Here is a 17,267-nt window from a genome sequence, read left to right as displayed (position 1 = left end):
AGAGAATTATTTCTAATGTTCTCTTATTTAGCACAATTACTTTTTGGATTTCGTGAAATGTTTTTTCAAGTTTACTTTCTCACTCAAATTACGGTAAATTACAAGAAAAAGAAAAACAATTTACGGAGCAGCAAGGGTGTTGTTTAGCCACCATTATCAGTCTTTTACACTTCAAAACAGATTACTATTTGTTTATGTCCAATTTCTCGAAAAGAAACGTAAACCTATTTGTTTGTTTTATTATTTGGCTTAATTTAGTGGTAGAATGATAGTGCATTAATAAATATTATATCTTGAAGATATTTTTTATAAGCTCCCAATACCAATTGTGGGCAAGCAGTTGAGGGTAAGTTAGAAAAAATAAAAAAATTCAATTTTTATTTGTTACTTTTAGACACATTAAGATGTTACTAGTTACATAGTATTTCATCGGTTTAATATTTATCAATTATCACAATGGTTCCAATACCTAAAGAATTCACCTATGACTTTTGGCTAACTGGCCCAACAGACTTCACAGTTGTAACTTGCCTAATGCCTAATGGAGTTTGTATATTATTGGATGTCAGTCACAATGCAACCCTTGCAGAAATTAAAGAAGTAAGTTAATGTTGTTTTTTGTGTGCTAGATTATGTGATCAATTCTGTTAAAAAAGTTGCATCTTGTAAGATACATACACTACTGTAATATCTAGTAAGTAGTGTGCATTAACTTTATGTAGGAACTATGGGAAGAGGCAGCCAAATATCCACTGTATGGCATGTTACATGACATGTCTGTGTATGTCTTTCTATATGTTAATAGTATGTCTGAATTGGAGCGAATTACTGATGAGAATAGAAGACTGTGTGATGTAAGACCAACAGGTGCTACTCTAAAACTCACTGAATGTCATGCTGATAAAGCTGAACATCAGTTAAATATACAAATTAGTCACCTTATAGGAAAAAGTAAGTTTAATACAATGGTTAATTTATACATAAACAAATGCTTTCTTTTGTTGCATAGGATTACAGGAGTTTGATGCGTTGAGTAGTGCTGAAATAAATGACTTTCGGTTTAAAATGCGTAAATTAGGAGATGAAATTGCCTATGAACGTTCCAAACTGAGTTGGCAAGAAAGACTGCATTACCAATTTCCTCCTAGATTAGCCCAGGGCAATGTAAATTGTGATCGGCCCATTGTGCTCATATCAAAATTTGAAAATATTGATGTAAGTGAAGAAAAACAGCCAATTTAACAATATTTACCATTTAGTATTTTAGACCAGTTTTACATTTAGTGTGCCTGGCACTACAACTCCCAGTAAGTTGTTAGAAACAATTTTAAACAAGAAAGGAAATATTTTGAACATCAGAGAAAAGCCGTGTGATTATATATTGAAAGTTTGTGGCCGAGATGAATTTCTTGTGGGAGATTATGATTTAATTCAATTTCAATACATCCAGGATGCTTTGAATAGAGATATAACTCCAGTATTAGTTACAATACCAATAGATAGTGTACCAGGTATATAAGATTACTTTATTATTTAGTTTAAGGTGGTTGTACATATATTTATATTGCTCCCATAGACTCAACGCATATATCGGGTGGCAAGGTGTTACACATTAGATAATTTTACAGTTTTATAAAAAGTTTAAATGATACTTGAAGTATACTTAATGTTGCATTCTTAATTGTTTTTTAGTTCAGTTAGATATTAATAACGTATCTTTGGATAATTTTGAAAAGAAAAATCGTCCTTCTTTTTCTACAAACACTTTACGTAACAAAAAAGGCAAATCGACGTCATGGAAAATCGTTGAAAATTTGCGTTTAACCATATGTACTGTTAGTGGTCTTAACTGTGATACAAAACGTAATGTTGAAGTATGTCTGGTTTTTAATAACTAATTAGAGCGACCAATTTTAATTTTACCGCTGTTTAGATCGGGATCCAAGTGGGCTTATTTCACGGTGGTAAATCATTGTGTGAACCCATTAGAACTCCTGAAAACACTGTTAATGAAAGGTGCGAGTGCGTATTTGATCATACGTTGACCTTTAATATCCAGGTGTGCAATATCCCAAAGAATGGAAAATTATGTTTCGTTGTCTATGAAGCCTCGAAAAGTGCTAAGGGAGGAAAGACGAAGAAAATTAAAGAGTCCTCCAAGGTATATTCATAACACCTACTTTCATTGATACACCTTGCAATTAGTGTTCTCTGTTTTTTTTTTCCGTTGGTAACTTCATTTGTCAGTTTCTTTTTATAAATAGAATAATGTTTATCATGTATTTTTAAAATTATTGCCCATAGTGAATTAATAAATTAATGAAGGCCGTTGTTAAGTAAATATGACGAATTTGTGGACCTAATAACACTCAGTGTAGAGTTTTATGGTAATACGAAATCATTTTCCATTAAAAAAACACCGTTAAAAGATGCTTCCGACAATTTATTCCGATATTTGATTGTAAATTTTAAACCGTGAAACTGAATTATTGGTAATTTTCGACTAGAATACCCCAAAAAGCTTTTATACCGCTCTGTTAAATGTGATACAAAAAATATTAATTTTATTATTTTTGAAGTTATACTTCTTTTGGAGCATTGAGAAAAATTTTAGCATACAACAGAAGTGCGCGCGCAGCGGGCAATGAAAGTCACTATTTTGAAACGCAGAATTAGAACTGACGTCTCTGGTCATTGAAGTTATTTTTTTAGGAACCTTTTTCGAACCCAATTGCATGGGCTAATACTACTGTTTATGACTTTAAAAATCAATTGAAGACTGGAGCAATGACTTTATATATGTGGACTTATGCTGAAGACACTCTGAATGAGGATGCTTTTCATCCCTTAGGGACAGTTGTTAGCAACCCTAATACTAAATATGCTACAGCACTTACGCTTATTTTTGACAGGTAGTTTGTCTAATTATTTATTACTATGAATATATTTACCTGTTGCTTTTTAAAATGCTATTTCAGTTATGGACAAGAGCAAACTATAACTTTTCCGTCTCTGGATATTTTGAGAAAACACGCAAATGAAAACATTTTGGACTCTGAGGACGCTACATTAAATATTTCAAGGGTTGAAATACAATACTTACAGAAGACTGTGCTTGAAAATGACTCTTTGTATGAAACACATGATCAGGTAAATTATATTTAGAAAACTTCGTATTTCCTTTGGAGTTATTTATGTGAAAATCACTTGTGTTTTATTCTTTTAGGATAGAAAAAAGATATGGAGTTTGCGGCGCTATTGGATGATAAATCATCCTGATATTTTACCAAAGTTGTTGCTCTGCATAGATTGGGATGATAAAAAAGTTTTTTGCGAAGTTTATGCACTTTTAAAAGATTGGCCACATTTACCTGTAGAAAAGGCTTTAGAATTGTTGGATTATGCTTATTCTGATCAGGAAGTTAGAAGATTTGCTGTTAAATGTCTTAGTAATTTAAGGTAACTTCTTATTAAAGAACAATAGCGTATTTTATGTTAATTGTAACAATTTTAGCGATGAAGATTTACTTTTGTATTTGCTGCAATTAGTTCAGGCTCTTAAACATGAACTGTATTTGGACTGTGATTTAGTGAATTTTTTACTTAAAAGGGCTCTAAATAACCAAAAAATTGGTCATTATCTTTTTTGGCTTCTAAGGTGAGTTACCTTACATTTTAGTGATTCACAAGTTATTTACAGTTTGTTCTTCATTAACGACAGTAATATGTATTCCATTATAGAAACATTGTTAGTTTTAAAATCTTTTTACATTCATAAAAAAATTCCCAAAACAATTTAAAAATAATTGGAAACTTTAAGTAAGATTTTATAGCATTGAATAATGATGGAATATCTATTTAGGTATAACTTGGCCTAATAAAGCAGTTGATGGCTTTATTTAAATAATAAATGAATGTGTTGCTGATGTCATTCTTGATAAATAATTTAAAATCACAGGGGCCGTAAGTCCTATATCGCGGGAATTTATCAAATTTAGTAAGACTAAAATTCGTTTTTAAAATGAAAGAATTCCCGGTAAAAATAGTAAAAAAAAATAATAATAAAAGAATTCTATCAAAAGTACTCTAATAAACTGAATGCTTAAGGTAAATTTGAACACGAGAGTCTCCGTAAAATAACCGGTGATCTAAAAGAAATATGAAATTCTACTAATAGCAATCTACAATAGTACCTAGACGAAAAAGGCCGAGAAAATGCCGAATATGTTATCAATTGTTTTTGGGTGGTGGTATCAAATTTTAATAAGGTCCACAATAACCATTTACTATTTATATTTTGCAGATCAGAAATGCAGATGCCTTCTGTGTCTGTTCGTTTCGGCCTAATTTTAGAGGCATACTGTAGAGGAAGTCAAGAACATTTAACGGCATTAGGTAAACAATTGGAATGCTTAGAAAGGTTGAAAAAGTGCAGCGAAAGTGTCAGGACACGTAAAGACAAAGACAAGGCCAGAGCAGCTCTTATAGAAGATCTGCAGCAACCTCATTGTATTGAAGCGCTGCATAACATTAGAAATCCTTTAGATCCAAGTTTTCGATGTGGCAAAATAAGGTTTGGAAAACTTTTAGCCATGAAAAATTATTTTGAGGTATTCCAACTTTAATTTGTTTTTATTAGGATAGAAAAATGTAAAGTAATGGATAGTAAAATGAAACCTTTGTGGGTTGTTTTCGAAAATTCAGACACTTTTGGAGACGATATATATTTTATATTTAAAAACGGTGATGATCTTAGACAAGATATGTTAACCCTTCAGATGATAAGAATTATGGACAAATTATGGAAACAGGAAGGGTTAGATTTGAGGTAAATTGTTCTACATAAAAACTGAAATTATGCTCGTTACTGTTTTTGTACGCTTATTGAACTGTGCTAACAGTTTCGATAAAAATTTCTTTTTATTTACAAAACAAATAATATATTTGTATATTTAATAGGATGAATCCCTACAACTGTATATCCTTAGAGCATAGAGTAGGAATGATAGAGGTTGTTCTGAATGCTGAAACAATAGCAAATATTCAGAAGGAAAAGGGCATGTTTTCAGCTACATCTGCCTTTAGAAAAGGATCTCTTTTAGGTATAAGTCGTTGAATAGAATATAAGAGTATAGTAGTAATGTAGATTCAATATATTTGCAGCTTGGTTAAAAGATCATAATAGGTCAGAAGCGGCATTAAAGAAGGCTATTAATGAATTTACCCTCTCTTGCGCTGGATATTGTGTGGCCACGTACGTTTTAGGAGTTGCTGATAGACATTCCGATAATATAATGGTCAAAACTTCAGGTCAGGTAAGTCTTATGGGTCGTTATGCTGTTGTTATACTTACTAAGTAAACTTGTATTTAGCTGATCAAAAGTACAAAGATTTGTAATTTGATGTTGTTTGACATACTTATATTTTGGGATATATATTGTTTTTTACAAATAACACCTTTTATTTCAAAAATTTCCTGTTTTTAGCTGTTTCATGTGGATTTCGGTCACATATTGGGTCACTTCAAAGAAAAGTTCGGTTTCAAAAGAGAAAGGGTGCCTTTCGTTTTGACTCACGATTTTGTCCAAGTCATAAGCAAAGGACAAAGGAATGCATTAGAATTCAAAGTGTTTCAGGAATATTGCGAAAAAGTACGTCTCTTTTTTATCGGGGGTACATATATATTCATTATTTAAAATATTGCAGGCGTTTATGATACTACGAAAACATGGAACTCTTGTGATGTCACTTTGTGCTATGATGATTTCTACAGGACTCCCTGAACTTAGTTCTGAAAAGGACTTAAATTATTTGCGTGAAACATTGGTAAGATTTTTTTCAATTGATTTTGTGTTCTTTTCATATTATATGTGTGGACTAAATAAATACAAAAGTAAAGCCCATGCTGTAGATGCAAAATTTACAATTGTTTCATTAATAAAGCTTGTATAATTATTACAATTCCTTTTTATTTTTTAAAAAAAAAACCTGTTCAAATATAAACAAAAATATAAGTTTCTTTAGAAAAATATGTTGAATTGTATCCTTGCCTAAGCAACATTTTACAAACAAAGACTTAATTCATGGTGTGTCTTTATTTAATAGTAAGTGTTATAATCGTGTTTTATTTTGTATTAATAGGTTCTTTCGAAGTCTGATGAGGAGGCATTAGCTCATTTTAAATCGAAGTTTGATGAAGCGTTATCAAATTCATGGAAGACTTCTGTAAATTGGGCAACTCATAATTTAGCAAAAAACAACAAGGCTTAAATGGTTTAAATATGAAGTGTATTAAAAAGTGCCAATGTTTTGTAAATATAACTGAATTTAATTTTATATATAACGCATAGAATAGAGAATGAAACTGTTTCGTACTGATCATTTTTTTTTTATTGAACGTCTGTTAAAGAATTGAACCATTATTTCTTATCGTATTTATTAAACACCGTTAAGGTCGCCAATGACAATTTCAATTAAGTTTAAAAAAAAAATAAAACAAAAGTAGATAAGGATATATTTATTTATCAACGTCGGTTTTAGTTATTACGAATTTAAATTACGTATTATTGGAATTATTTTAAACTTTAAATGATTATATTGAATCTATCATATTTACATATGATACGATAAAAGTTCCAACAAAAGAGTTTTTAAAAAGAACTTTATTTTACAATTACAAGATAATGATTATCAGGCCTAGTCTGAAGCTAGAATGATTTGAGTTTTCATAAAAGAATATAATATTGATAATTTGTCTACTAAGCATTTCTAAATTAAATAATAACCAGCTGCAGGTATGGGAAAATAGTGTCCTTGAAAAGAGTCGTCATATTTAGCATGTAACACCTCCCCTTTGAGATGGAAAGTTAATCTTGCAATTAATTTTCCAAGGGTGTCGGAGTCTTGTACTGTCTTCTAGATGTAATGACCGGTGAGGTTCGGGGTGAAACCTCCCTTATATAGCTTGTTGGGTTAGAAGTTGACGTCTGATACCGGACCACGGGTTCTTCTCTCGCTGTGGTGTTGTAGTTGACAATTCGTAAACAGTGACCGGGATGACAAATTGGATTTGGTCTACAGAATTTGAAGCATCCTGGGCAACAACAATAAACCAAACAAACCAATAGTAATACTGATGTAATTGCAGCCAATGTGGTTAACCAATAATTTCCATATATTTTTGAAAATTTTCTTTCTTCTTCGGTATCGATTTTGTTCTTAATGTCCATGAGTTTTGCTGCGGCCAGGTTTAAACTCTCTTGATTTAAGTAGTTTAGATTGAGGGGTTGAAGATTTGGTGACTTGTTTTTATATTTTTCTTCGAGGCAGCAGTCTGATGGGATAACTGGGAGTTCGGTGTCTAAATTGATTGTCTTGTTATTATTTCGGGTGTCCGTGGTTGTTATACGGAGTCCATTAGAAAAATAACAGGTGCATTTTTGGTGGATTGTAATGAGGGTCGGTCGTATAATTTCGACTTTGTTTATCGGTAAATTTTCACATTTATAAGTGAAGTCGAGTGTACTTGTGGAAGCTGCTAGCCAAATGTTTTGATCAATTTTTTGAATCAGTTCCTCACTTGCAAGAGTGGTGTAGATTTCACATGTATCAGGAAACGATTTTGATGTTAATAATTGAGGAATGCAGGCTTTGTTGTGAAACAGTTCCTGTGGTTCAACTTCTTCTGATATCCAGATATTCTCAATTTGTAGCAAATCATTTACGGACAGAATGTCGATGAACCATTGGTGGTCAGTAGATAAAGCAAGATATGGCGTTGGTGGCAAAAGGATGTGAAATAAGGAGTTTTGAGTAGGTACCGGATAAGGGAAAAGTTGGTACAACTTGAACTGTAAAGATTTACAAAGAGGAATTTCTAATTTAATCAATAAGCCTTGATTTAGTAAATAAATTTTGGGCTTGATTATCAAATAATATTTATAAATTTCACTATCATCTACTGGAAATGGCAGTACGGACTCGGTAACATCAATTTTGTTTAATTCAGTTTTTAATTGTTCATGATTTAGGATTGATGGGTGTAACATACCTGCTCTTGCATAAGATAATGACTCTAAAATATTAGAAACTTCCTTTTGGACTAAATTAGCGATTTCAAGAAGAACAGTCACTGTGTTTATCATATGAAGTGCTAGATGATTTTCATTAATTCTATTTGTATCATTTTTTAATGACTGATCGATAGCTAACAAATTTTGCTGAAGTGTTTTTTCGTTGCCATTTACCTTAATCAATGTTTCATTGAAACTTGATAACAATACCTGTGATAGATGTGTTTGTTCTTTTAAGATTTTCAATGTATTTTTGTTTGAATTTTGTAGTTCTGTTATGAGTTTATTATATTTATCAGCATCGTCTTCATCTAAAGTACCAAATAATGTGTGTAAGCCTTTTCCAAAGATATTAAACCAACCTCTTCTGGCTCGCTTTGCAGGTAATAAAAATCTTATTTCCTCTAAATCTTTTTCTAATTTCATTACTGTGACCCCTAAAGTGNTTTTTTGTAAAGTAAAAACTTAATAATATAACGATAAATCTGCACGTCTTTTTATTTTATAGTGATTATATCAGAACCGTAACAGTTTATTACGATTATAACATTATCAAGTAGAAAAAAATACATTAAAAAGAAGTAATTAAAATCAAAAATTATAATTTAGAACTTCAAGAATCGTTATAAAAAGCAATGGCGTAGCTAAACTGAATGTAAACGTCAATGAGATCCACGTTACGAGATCTTTTTATGCCTTAGGAAAAGTGCTAAGAAACTAAATTATTTTTGTTTAAGTGCTTATTATAAATTTAATAACCACAACAAAACGTTGCATTAAAAGCAAGCTATTATACTGATTTTACCCCACTATCATAATAGCAGCAGCGAAAAACTAATTCAAAAAGTTAAGAAACAAAGCCCATCCTATTTCTCGCGAAAAACTCTTTAAAAAGTTGCAATAGCGCTGATAAGGAGAACTAAATGAGTGTTTACAGACTCATTTAGTTCTCCTTATTTTTTCAGCGGATCAGCGTTGTCATGATTGATTGCTCGTTTTTAATTTTTAATACATCATTAAATTGACATGCTTTCCAGTTCCGCGGTTAAATAGTTGTTAGATTATGTTAAATGAAGCCGCTTACGAATTTGCAAACGAGTGTTAATTAATGTAAATTAGTTGCAGATGCTTTATACTCTAATAAATAGAATACATAATATTATAACGGATAAAAGAGTAGAGTTGAAAATTTAAACACTAGCATTTGAACACTTAATTTTTAAATGTTCCTTAACAAAAATGCGACAAGATACTCAGTAATGAAAAATACATTTTCAAAAAAGTCATTCTGACCGATGGAGACAATTAAAAAGTAAAATGAACTTATTCAAACTTTATACAGAGTAAGTAGGTTTAAAAAAATTAGTTATTTGTATTAGTTAAATACAGAATGTAGATACCATTGATTTACATTATTTTATCAAATACGTATAGCGTATATCCATTTGAATAAACTGTATAGAAGGCATATGGTGAAATTTTTCTTTAAACTTACAACTCTGGTTTAATTGTGCCTTACTTATATTATTCATCCCGCCATCTGGCTGCATTAATTTTGACCTACAACCACATAGTATGTACTATCAGTGAGCACAGAGATTTTCTTCGTGTTAACTGATATTACATGTATGGTACGTAGTAGTACTAGTAGATGGCAGCATAATGAAAAAATCCAATAATATTACATACGTTTAACAAAAGATAATTCAATAATTAACCGTTTGAATTCTAATTCAATAAAAAAATATATACCTGGGTGACGTATAATGATACTAAATTTATACGGATTAACTGCGTGGTTTTAGCTAAAATGAGGTGCATGCATTACTGTAATAGTGTTCAATAGGGATATATTATGATTAGAGAACTACAAACCGTAATTTTATATTATTTATCGAAATACTTTTGGAGCTTATAAACACAACAAAAATTTAAAATAATGAAAGTGACCACATCTCTGATTTTATCAAGCCCTATATGTATAACGACCAAATATTGTGATTGATTTTTTGCCCACTTTTTGCACAAGACTGTGATACACATACGTACTAAAAATAATCACAAAAAATTTAAAAAATTTAAATATTAAATTATCAAATTTAAGAAAACTTTTGCACTAAACGGTATAAAACATAATTAATTTTTTTTAGTCATAACTAAAAAGTCGTAAGGTTGCCTTTCTCTACTGGCTAAAAATTTGAATACTGTTTTAGATTTTATTTATATAGAGAGGTTCAGGGAAATATGTTTTGCTTACTTATTCTTTTATTTAATTTAATTTTTCTATTGGTGATGTGGAAGGACTTAAGGATAAAAAATTGCGTGTCTGAAGGAACGAAACTAACTGGTATCGTTTGTAACATTATATTCATCATATTACGCAAACCTTTGGTGCGAACATAATGCGCTACAAGTACGACAAGCTTTGGGAAATGTAATCTTCGCGTAAAGCTCCTACAACGGTACGGGGTCCCACGGGTGCTCGACCATAAGGCCGAAACAACCATGTAACCTGACGTTCCATTGTGTGTGTGTTTCCCTTGTACAATATTGTTAACGTGATGCGTTCTCGTAAAGCCATCATCTACTATTATAATTACAATTGTTATCACTATTACAAAACAAGAGACAGTGGTAAACATTGAGACGATTATACAAGAACGATGTGTTTGAATTAGATAATTAGACTTATAAGTGTCGTGTATGTATGTGTACTGGTGTATACCACACCATTAACAATGCCTTGTTGCGATTGTTTTCTTAGTTAGGCACAACCGTTTTAATTGATTCACGTAACATTCGGAAAGTGCTATTTTATTAAAAAATAAATGGAGGCAAACGAAAAATTACCATTAATTAATCTGCAAGAGAGAATAGGAAGCTACTCCAGCATTGAAGTAAGTGCAATTAAATACTAATTCGCTATTTTGACTGAGATTGGATATTTATGTAGGTACTTGATTTAAATACTTTTTTTTTAAACAAAAAGAGGGAAAATTAAAAAATAAAGTACATAAAAAAATATTATCCTTTTACTTTTATAATAATCGGTTGTTAGAAGGTCCTGAAGTTTCTTCCTAGATTTTTAAAAAGTTTTGTTGCGGGAGTGGATAGGGATCCATAAGTGGTTCACTTTAAAATTGTTTTCGTAATATACAGGGTATTCGAAAAACACAAAACGTATATAAAGTTGCATTTCTTTAAACGGAACATCTTATATATTTTTACATTTTGGGTTCAAAATAAGAACGAGTTTCATGAAAGTTTACCTTACTTAAAAGTATTTTGAATTTGGTGAAAATGTAGTAGCAATTTTAACTTTTAAATTCTCAATATATATTGCCGCTTTTAAACTCAATTTAAATCCTGCTCATTGATTAAGATTAACAAACACAGGGTGTTAAATACTTGTTTAATTTAAATAGAACATCCTGAATTTTATGTCAACAGCAGTTACGGCATCTAGTTTCTATCGAATACAATTGTATAGGTAACTGTTAACGTTTTCATGAAAAACGAACATTTTCAGAACGGAAAGCGATTTTAACAAATTTAATAGATATTTATCAAGTCAGCTATAACATTTTGGTAGGTTAGAATTACATAAGAAACAGCTTGTTTAAACCAAAAACAGTTAATTAATAGCAGTCAAGATTTATAGGGTAGTTGGGGTTTTGAGCTATTTTGTTTGTTTTACAACAACCGTCAATGTTTTTCCAATCTTCATATATAGTTTAAAGAAGCAAAATAAAGGTGTAGTGGAAATACAGCTAATAATACTGCCTTCTAACAAGCGTTCAAAATGGCGACCGCGTGATTCTAAAGATAAAAGATAATTTTCTAAGCCTTCAGCAACATTGACCAACATTTGTGGATATGGGACCATTTTTAAACCTTCTGCAATGACCTGCGTCATATTTCCTAGCGTGGTTGGATATGGAAGTGGATTCATATAAAATAAAATAAGGGAGATTGTGGAGGCCAATGTTAAAATTTTTTGTGGGGATACGTAACATACATTGTTTATAACACATCTCCATGATCCACAAATGTTGGTCAATGATGCTGAAAACTTAGAAAAGAGGTTAGGTTTATGCTTGGAATTAAAAGGTCATTACTTTGAACAGTTGCTATAAAGCAATATTATTTGTTGCAATTCCACATATTTTATTATCCTTTATTAAACTACTTCATAAATCTTAAGTGCTATCAATCGAATGTTTTTGCTTTATACCAGCTGTTTTTTATATAATTCTGATCTGACACATACGTCATAGCTGACTTGTATAATACTATTCGATAGAGGATTAAATTCTAAAACCGCCGTTGACATAAAATACAGGGTGTTTTATTTATAGTAAGCAAGTTATTGTCATTTAAAATTTGCACTTATTTAATCATACTTTTTGAACACCCTGTGTATGTAAGTTAGTTTTTCACAATTGCTATACAAAACTTAATCAGTGAGCAGATTTCAGTTTAAATTTGGTTTTAAAAGCGGCAATACATGTTGACAATTTAAGGTTTGGGCATACTGTAATGAGATACGGGCGACTCATAACTCTTATGACATGTGCTTTGGTATGCCCAAAAGTCCGAATATGTTTTCGAATTTCACAAAGACAAATTTAGCTGTAATATTGTTGGCTTTAGAAGAAGAAGAAAAATATAGAAGTAAAAATTCAAAGAAAAGACAAATTTAAGTTTATAGTGCCTGGAAAAATGGATCTACAGATGAAGAAGCTTTTCGACAGCCATTTTCATTCTGTAATACGGCAAATAACAATATCTCAGTAAAAAAGTATTAATAAATTATCTTTAGAAGTACACTTACCTTAGAATAAAATAATATGGGACGTCGTTACAATTTTCTATGAAACTCTAATACAACGTGCCAACGTGTGGTCCAAACCTTTAGAAGTTCAAATTGCAACTACATTTTCACAAAATTCAAAGTACTTCAAACTATAACGAAACTTGCTCTTATTTTGATCTTAGAATCCAAAAATGGATCCCTCTACACCCCCATAACAAAACTTTTTAAAAATCTAGGAACATACGCGTAAATTATTCTTGTCGTATGAAACATGGACAGTGGACGCGGCGGAAAAGAAAAGGTTAGAAGCGTTCGAGATGTGGTGTTATAGGCGAATGATGAGGATAACGTGGATAGAAAAGGTTAGAAATGAAGAGGTATTAGAAAGAATAGTAGAACAGAGGACTCTATGGAAGTCAATAAAAAATAGGGGAGATAGGTTGGTAGGACGCCTTCTCAGACATGAAGGTCTAGTCACAGACATATTAGAGGCAGAAACAGGAGTTAAAAGGGGTAGAGGTAGACCTAGATTAGATTACTGTTCGCAAATAGTTAAGGATGTGGGCTGTTCTAGTTTTAGGGAAATGCGAAGTTTAGCNAAATTAAATTAGATAGGCAAATATAATGATTTTAACAATTAAGGTTAAAAAGTTCAGTAAAATGTATATGTAAATATTTTCAAGGAACCTTTTATTCATAAGATATACCACTCCAGAATATCTTATTTAAATTAGATAAAGTTCTTTATCTTGAAAGGCACTAACGGAGTAACTAGGACCGATGTATATCTATGTAGTTTAGAACTTTGCGGTACACGATTTAATCAGCGTATTTGCTAGCAAAACGTCCGCCACTTGAAAAAGTTCCGGTGGAGTTTCGCAAATGAAAGGAGATGAGAAACAATTCCTAATCAAATTAAACTGGGTCCTAGTCTGTTGTATGTCAGTTAGAAAATAGTAAGCTTATTTACTTAATTCACATTGAGCTCGACAACCTTTCGTTTGAAGGTAGGTATATATTATCAAATTATTTAGTGCGAAAAAAAAGATTAAATGGATTTGAATTTATAAAATAAAGTACAGTCGTTATATCCAGAAGTCGTTACAGGCAAAGTTAAAGAAGATACAGACACACACTGTTTTTCTGTTTTGAAACAATTTTCGTCTTTTTTTAACGGTAATTGTACATCTGTTATTCAGAAGTTTACCAAACACAGTTGCTACTCAGAAACAACGGTAAAGGTCACCACACTTGTTGACTATTTGTGTGAATGTAAACAAAAGATAAGAAAGCTCTTTGTGTCTTTAGGGGCCGACTCCGGTCGCTATATCTGCATGGGATTACTAGGGATTTGTTACAAATGATTCATTAAAAACAGTCGCTATACCCGAATTTGGCGTTACATCCGAAGCCGCTATAGCCACATGAATTTTATACTGAAGTATGCTTTAAATTCAAGGGACTTACATATGACGTCGCTATAGCGCAATGGTCGCTATAACCAGAGTCGTAATAAATGAAATCCACTGTACTACAGACTGTTTTCTTTTTGGAGTTATAGATCTTTCGACGCGTTGAGTATAAAACTTTTGCGTTGCGCGCGCAGAACGGAACGGAAGTGTAAACGGTGACGGAAGTTGTGGCCGAAGCACACGACCTTCTGTCAACGGCAACTGTCAACTGTATCGAAAACATTAGTTAAAAAATACACTCCTGTTATTTGTTATAATCAAATCCGATCTTATTGTGTATATCCAAATACCATTTACTATACAATATGAATTCAATAAAAAAAAAACGAAGCAAAACCACAAGTGTTAAGTATTACAAAATATATATATAGGTACCTGAAAAAATGAAAAATAGTTTTATTTTGTATAATTTTGTATAATAACTACAATGATAATATTATCTGCATAGATTACTTTAATTTCTAAATAAGTTACCACTAAAACAAACATGTGCGAAAAATTTAGCTTTATATATAAAATTGTCCTATGATTTATATTGGCCAAACAAAAAGACCAGTATCTATTAGACTGAGAGAACATAACAAAGAACATAGAAAATATGTCATTTAAGCGACACTAATAACTTCTTTATTAAAACATATGTTGAGACTGGTCACAATCCAAATATTTTCTTCCTGTCACACTGAAGAGAATTATTTTAAAAGTTATTCTCAGAGGCCTCTTGTATATTAATAGACCAAACCAACTTAATAGTGAATGAAAATAACATATAACATAAAAAGACTTAAATTAACCACATAACATTATTTTATTTTAACTCTAAATATATTTTATACACATTTATTTTTCTGTTCTTTTAACATTGCTATTCAACATAATCATTTGAAAAGTATTTAACAAATTATTAATATTGCATTCTCATAATTACACGATTTTACCTGTTCTCCAATTTATTCGTAAGGACATTTCGTATTCTGCACTTATCCTCTCATTTTTTTTATTTACTAAATGGATCACGTTTGATTCCTTTGGAATAATAATTTTACATTTTTAAACTTCCTAAAAGAAGTATCTTCTATAAAATTTAGTACAATCAGGGAAGTATAAACCACCTTAAATATTAACAGAAAATATGGGCCTTACTTTGCAATGGTCACTCTTTCCAGATATAGTTTCCTATCAATGAAAAATTATATAACCGAAAATCTTGTTGAAGATTGTAATTGTTTTTGTCTCTATGGTCGAAAATCGCCTGGATCATAATCGTTTAAGAAGGATAACGATACTCACAAAAAATACCGAAAAATTACCAACAGTTCTGTTTGCCTGCCGAAAGGAGCTTCTCATATGGCATTCTCGGATAGTTCTTTTTTATTTTTAGTTTTTCCTCGAGGAGGGTAATCTTCAAAAGACACCGCCTGAACGGGGGTAGTGTCGGAAGGCTGTGACTCCCAAAGAAAGATTTCTTGTGTAGTTTGGGAAGACGGAGAGGTAAGAGTAGGGAGTGTTTTTGGGGATGGGAAATGTGTGGGTGCAAATTGGTGTTCCACCACAAAGAGTAGGGTGGGTACTCGCGCTCAAAAGTGAAACTAGAATTGAGTAAAAGTGAGCAGCTCAGAAGAGGAAGCGGCAGGGCCTTCTAAAACGGTTGTTTGGTTTAAGAAAGTGTTGAGATAGACGCGTCTGGGTGACCTGATACTGAAGCCCTGAGATTTGCTGCGAATTTGGTTGCAGCCTTGAGGAGAGAAGGTAGACCAGTTTCTTTACTCCTGATGATTACGTTAAACGCACGGATTTTCACCTGTTGGGACATGGAGTTATCTCGGTAGAAAGGTTTAAGTGCGATGAATGAAACCTTGTTTCGGGTAGCGGTGATGTGGTGCCAGTTTAGGGCTCTGTCGAAGACGACGCCTAGGTTAGTAACGGAGTTGCTCTATTTGATGGGGCGGTTGTTTACAATGATGGAGAGAGGTTTTCGGGACCTACGTGAGAAGATTTGGTCTCGTTAATGGAAAGTTTATATTTCCGATACCAGTTTAGAAGCAAGGGCAGAAGCTTATTAATTCTCACTGTGCTTTGTAAAATAGTTTGGGAAGAGTTTATGAGGACAATGTCGTCAGCGTAAAGAACAGTCAGAATTGAAGTGTCGGAGGTTATGTCCGCGCGAAACAGGTTAAAAAGCATGGGAGATAATTTGGAGTCTTGTGGGACACCGGCTATGACAGGCTTGCCGGATAGTACCCAGTATCCAGTAAAAAAAAGAACTTTTGGGTGTTTCATTCCCATCATCTAGAAATGCTGATGGGCGAGCAGTCCCTCTGAACTACGCGAAGATAGGGCGGAAGGCCCTTTTCAGGAATCGTGGGAATGGATGGGTGGTGGTTTGAGTGATAAAGATGCTACGAACGAAATGAAGACAAAAGAAAATTAAAGATTATCTGTAGAATATTACTGCCCCAGTATTTGCCTAAGTGATCAAAAGAAGCCACAGGAAAACTTCGACCAAGGCAGGCGGACTCGGAATCGAACCGGCGTCCTCCCGAATGCTAAGCAATGGTCTCAACCTCTAGACCATGATGGTCGGTAGTATCCAGTACCCTTGTACACCTAAGCGATGAGTTTAAATGAGAATTGGAACATACGACCAAAGTCAAAATATTCACATTTGAGAAAATTGTAGTTGAAATTGTTGTCATAAATGCTTTAGTTATAGTTTAAATGGAGTTCAAGCTTTATTTAATAACCTTGACTAAGTCCCGTTAGAAAGGTCTTTTATACACTAAGCCAATGAAATTTTAATTTTTGGCTGGCGGATTTCAACGAGAGGATTGAGCTGAAACTAATAGCCTGCAAGGTGGTAAAATCGTTATCGCAATTATCGTCAACAAAACTTAATATACCAACAAG

General features: G+C 32.2%; 2 protein-coding genes across 2 annotated transcripts in view; both read left to right on the top strand.

The window, feature by feature from the left end:
* The first annotated feature begins 182 nt into the window (after positions 1-182).
* On the top strand, positions 183-6,379 carry LOC108732483 (phosphatidylinositol 4,5-bisphosphate 3-kinase catalytic subunit delta isoform). The gene is made up of 18 exons (XM_018463326.1): positions 183-346; positions 395-600; positions 723-951; positions 1,010-1,215; positions 1,268-1,511; positions 1,693-1,874; positions 1,934-2,161; positions 2,713-2,912; positions 2,979-3,150; positions 3,227-3,459; positions 3,515-3,658; positions 4,304-4,573; positions 4,640-4,828; positions 4,960-5,102; positions 5,164-5,315; positions 5,487-5,651; positions 5,707-5,826; positions 6,142-6,379. Exons 2-18 carry the CDS (start codon positions 457-459, stop codon positions 6,268-6,270), a joined length of 3,150 nt encoding a protein of 1,049 aa, XP_018318828.1. The 5' UTR covers positions 183-346; positions 395-456; the 3' UTR covers positions 6,271-6,379.
* A 4,174-nt stretch (positions 6,380-10,553) lies between these two features.
* Positions 10,554-17,267, top strand: part of LOC108732494 (protein white) — a 31,641-nt gene continuing 24,927 nt past the window's right edge. Inside the window, 1 exon segment of the mRNA XM_025976838.1 lies at positions 10,554-10,969. Within this exon segment, the coding sequence (XP_025832623.1) occupies positions 10,901-10,969 (69 nt within the window). The 5' untranslated portion in view covers positions 10,554-10,900.

This window comes from Agrilus planipennis, unplaced genomic scaffold (genome assembly GCF_000699045.2).
Source record: "Agrilus planipennis isolate EAB-ADULT unplaced genomic scaffold, Apla_2.0 scaffold23, whole genome shotgun sequence".
Classification (NCBI taxonomy): Eukaryota; Metazoa; Arthropoda; class Insecta; order Coleoptera; family Buprestidae; genus Agrilus; species Agrilus planipennis.
Note: the sequence above shows the minus strand (reverse complement) of the source record. Positions and strands in the feature narration are given on the sequence as shown.

Coding starts and splice junctions, on each gene's coding strand:
- LOC108732483 (XM_018463326.1), top strand. CDS start 457: ATGGTTCCAATACCTAAAGAATTCACCTATGACTTTTGGCTAACTGGC. Junction 3,151..3,226: donor TGTATGAAACACATGATCAG/GTAAATTATATT, acceptor TTATTCTTTTAG/GATAGAAAAAAGATATGGAG. Junction 4,829..4,959: donor CAGGAAGGGTTAGATTTGAG/GTAAATTGTTCT, acceptor TATATTTAATAG/GATGAATCCCTACAACTGTA.